Raw genomic sequence first — 4284 nt, forward strand, 5'->3', positions numbered from 1 at the left:
GACTCAATCATTGTACTATAATTTTGATTCAGTAGGAACATCACATATGCACAGCCAGCATCACATATCACTGCATCAAAGTAAGAAACTAACATTAAATTTTAGAGCCTTTTCTTATCTCCTCTCTTCCTAGTTATCTGCCATCCACCTTTCGGCATGGCAACAGACACATTTGCCCATTTTCGGCATGTTGACCACTGTCAGAAGGCAACAAAATTTTTTTTTTCCAAAATCAGGCGAAAATTAATGCGCGCGCGGATGTCATCCATAAAATTTACTTGTTGTGGCCTTATTGCTAAAAGCAATTATTATTATTATTATTATATTGTTATTTCATTTTATGTTGCTGGGCTCCAGGAAGAATAGTATGGAGTTTCCATACTAATGGAGATCTCAATAAACAAACAAACAAACCCTGGACAAGCACAAGTACAGGAACCTTTCTAAAGGTGCGCAAGGAAGCAAAGAGTATTGGTACATGTATTGTCTTGAGGGATAGAATGTCACATTGTATGCTTTTAAAAATGTGTAAATATCAGTAATTTTGGTTTAAACATAAAAAATTTCTGGGTTGTATATCAAATTACACTTCCTTTCTAACATTAATAACATCTTACAGAATTAAAGATAAGTTAAATCATATAATATTAATAGAATATGCTAATTTGATGACGTCATTGGTCAAAATTCAATATGGCGGACCATATAATTAGCTCTGACGTCATTTGACGTCATAATTACACCAAAGTTGTTTAAATTTAATTCTATTACTACACCATTCTATGAAAATTCGGTAGCCATTCGATAAGTGCATAAAAACATATGAAAACGGAAATAAGGTTATGTATAAGAACGCCAGTGTATACATTACGATCGAAAGCTGACCCCAAAAGAAAATCAGATATAATTTTTTTTATAAATGGGGGAAACAGGACCCCAGGTGTACTGTTTAGGGTTAACGATGATAACATCTGCTCCCCTTCTTCTGTCTCTTTGGGTTCTTAAGATGTGACTAACCAATGATGTTGCTAAGTAACAGCGTCAATGCAAAAGCGACACCTATTTGATACATATACCATTGCAGCTTCTAGGATAATACATTATATATATATATATATAGATATGTATGTATTAAATGGTGACTTGAAAGGTAACAATTCCAAAGCACATTCCTAATGTTAACCTTCACGTCTCTCCTAACAAACTATACTGCTGCTCTGTTTATTTTGCTCTGTTTAGTATTTCTTTCACAAAGAAATTATCCAGAAGAAAACATGTGCAGCAAGCTGTACATCAACTAATGATAGTATTCAACATTCAAAATATGTTGGCAATATATTTATTTATTTATGACGATTTACCACATTTGTGGAAGGATTGACATAACAGGTGACTATCACTTTTACAAGATGTCAAACCTGAGACCAGACAGTAAGGTTTGAACCACTCACACCGGGAAGGTCCCCTACTCTTTTCGATAAGTGCGGTGGGTTCTTTTACGTGCGTGGGGTGTGGCTCTCCCAAACACGGGACCTCCATTTAACGTCCTATCCGAGGGACGTCCCTAACCGAAGCTAGGTACTCATTTACACCTGAGTGAAGTGAGGAAAGTTGTGTAAAGTGCCTTTCCCAAGGGCACAAGATCGGTGACATGGGCAGGATTCGAACCCGCAACCTCTCGGGTGTGAGCCGAACGCGCTACCGACTGCGCCACACGACCCCACAAGTGAGTCACATATAAATGAGAGATTCATTTTCCGTGTTCATAAATGCATTCACAAAACAGTAATACAACCTGCAGATATTTTGATGAAGGTTGGGCATCCAGGTAACCAATATTCATAGGAAAATTCAAAGCCAAACAATACTCATAGGAAAATTCAAACTCTACTACTAGATAAAGCGTGTAAAGCTCTCTAGTACATTGGCCCCCGCCCTGCCACAACCTAAAGGACAGTAACAGTTCCTACTACCATATGTACTTGTTGTTGGAGGCTTCAGCTTTTCTTCTTCAGCATCACCGAAGTTGTGCTCAATTATAGTCGGGGTTTCATTTTTCTGTGCATTCGTTGTCACTGGCACCTCGGAGTCGGCGGAACTGTTCGATATTGGTATCCAAAATTACTGCACCCGGTGGCCTGGGAGGATTCCACTTGTTAATGGTCGTGATCTTCACTTTCTAAGAGGGTGTCTTGCTGCGTGGCCTTGCAGTTGTTAACTTGGACATCATTATCAGAGTCCACATCCTTCTCTATTAGTACGGAACTGGATTCTGCACTTGAGGACGCGAGTGAGTCGACTTCATCACGATCTTCGCTGATGTAGACGTCTGCAGTGACGTGGAGTTGCGTCCCCATCCGGCCCGACTTTGGGACGTCGTACGAGGTTTCAAGAGCTTCTGCTGCCTCATTCGGACCCCCCACTGGGGAGCCGGAACCGGGTTTTACATACCCCTCGGCCATGGATTCTACCACGGCGTCCAGCTCCTCGTAAAGATCCTCAAACTCTGGGCGATCGTCTTCCTCCCATTGCCAGCACCGCAGCATCATGTCGTACCTATTGGTTTTATTGTGTAAGTCATCGGTGATTGGCAATGTTACAAGTTTTTAAATGGAGTAGACCAACAACACAGGGTTTTTGTCACCGCCATTATGCATGAAAAAAAGAGTAACTATTCAACATAATTTAGTGCACTCCCCTTCTAGTAAGGAACACGATGATCTCTATCTTAATCAAACATGTAATTTGTGTCCATGAGCTTTATGTTTTACCATTTGTCTTTAAATTGGTTTTTGTCTTTTTTCACATCTCATTACTGGCACTGTTATATGTGGAGAGGGCCTCCAGAAACCACCATGCGTTTTGAATTATCAGTGAAAAAACAAATGAAATCAAAAAGAATTTTCTTTTACGTACAGCTCTTGTTTGAGGCCAGGCGGGCGTGGTTCGCGGTACCCTGTGCGGAGTTCCTCCAGGAGCGTGCGTTCCCGACCCGGATAGGGCACGTTCCCTAGCGTAGCGATCTCGTACAGCACCACTCCGAAGGACCAACTGGGCGTGAAAATTAGATTTGATCATGGATTATGCAAAGCAACATGGGCAGCAACGCTGTATACCTAGATTAACAGTACTGTAATGATAGGGATCTACCTTTATCATGTGGATTTCCACTGGCAAAATTTAAAGTATGTAATAATTCTACTAAAGCTGACAGGAGATAACGTGCAGCGTTGAGGCACATGTTCCTGCTTCAAATACCCACTGCTGGTCCCAAAATGCTTTCAACATATCAAGAGTATCTAGATCTGTGCAAATATATTCGATTCTAAAATCACAAAGCAATACTTCTTCTTCTGCAATTGATAACATGCAAGGAAGATTATCCTTGTAACGATTCAATGCAGTTTCTGTAATGGCTTTATGGTTATCATGTATCAGAATTTATACTGAGGCAATTTTTTGCATAGTTTTGTTGCCAGATTATATATTTACAGTAGGAACCTAAAATGTACATGGGAAGGACAAAACCAAAGCAGTAGCTGCACTCACACGTCACTCTTGCTGGTGTACCGGCCCTCTCGCATCAGCCTTTCCGGTGCCATCCACCTCAGGGGGATCTTCTGCTCCGCGTCCTGCCGCTGGTAGCCTCGCTCGTAGATGTCTGTCGTCAGGCCGAAGTCTGCGATCTTCACCACCAGGTTCTCTCCTACCAGCACGTTCCGGGCGGCCAGGTCACCGTGCACGTAACCAGCCTGGGAAATGTACGTCTGTTTCGAGAGAGAAAGTAAAAAACAACATGCAATTCAAAACGTTCAAAATGAAGGTACATGTATGAACATGGTCAGCAAACATAAACAAGTAAACCTGGAAGTTCATCTGTGTTGGTAGTTACATGTTTAAAGTTAGAACTTTTGATCCAACACAAAAAAGTTATCTTACCTAGAGCTTTCGACCAGTCACACTAGTCTTCTTCAGTAAACATATAAACTCCATCGTACAACAATTGTACAAAGTAATTGGCATCTATTGCTATATAACAATCAATAATCTTCCTTGTAAAGTGTGTTTAATAGGACGAGATTGTGTTTTTCAGTCCATGATAGAATTCGGAGCATTTAGACATTTAACCCTATCTAGACCGGGGGGGGGCTAAAAGTGCCCGCGCCAACTTTGATGTCACATAGCGTCTGAATGGCTAGGGCTAGAATGACCAAACTTGGTGACTTGTCCTAAAATATTGTTGGCAACAATTTTCTATCATTGGAATAAGATAATAATTTTTTT

The 4284-nt window shown here is 40.8% G+C and overlaps 1 protein-coding gene across 1 annotated transcript; it reads right to left on the bottom strand.

Annotated features, from left to right (window-relative positions):
• Nucleotides 1-1741: 1741 nt before the first annotated feature.
• LOC109476631 (tyrosine-protein kinase SRK3-like) lies at nucleotides 1742-3773 on the bottom strand (the record flags this gene model as incomplete). Its single annotated transcript, XM_019777635.1, has 3 exons — nucleotides 1742-2556; nucleotides 2917-3051; nucleotides 3550-3773. Coding segments are annotated over 3 exons (759 nt in total), but the record flags the coding sequence as incomplete, so codon positions are not given.
• Nucleotides 3774-4284: the final 511 nt, after the last annotated feature.

Source organism: Branchiostoma belcheri, unplaced genomic scaffold, assembly GCF_001625305.1.
Source record: "Branchiostoma belcheri isolate BF01 breed outbred unplaced genomic scaffold, Haploidv18h27 scaffold383, whole genome shotgun sequence".
NCBI lineage: Eukaryota > Metazoa > Chordata > Leptocardii > Amphioxiformes > Branchiostomatidae > Branchiostoma > Branchiostoma belcheri.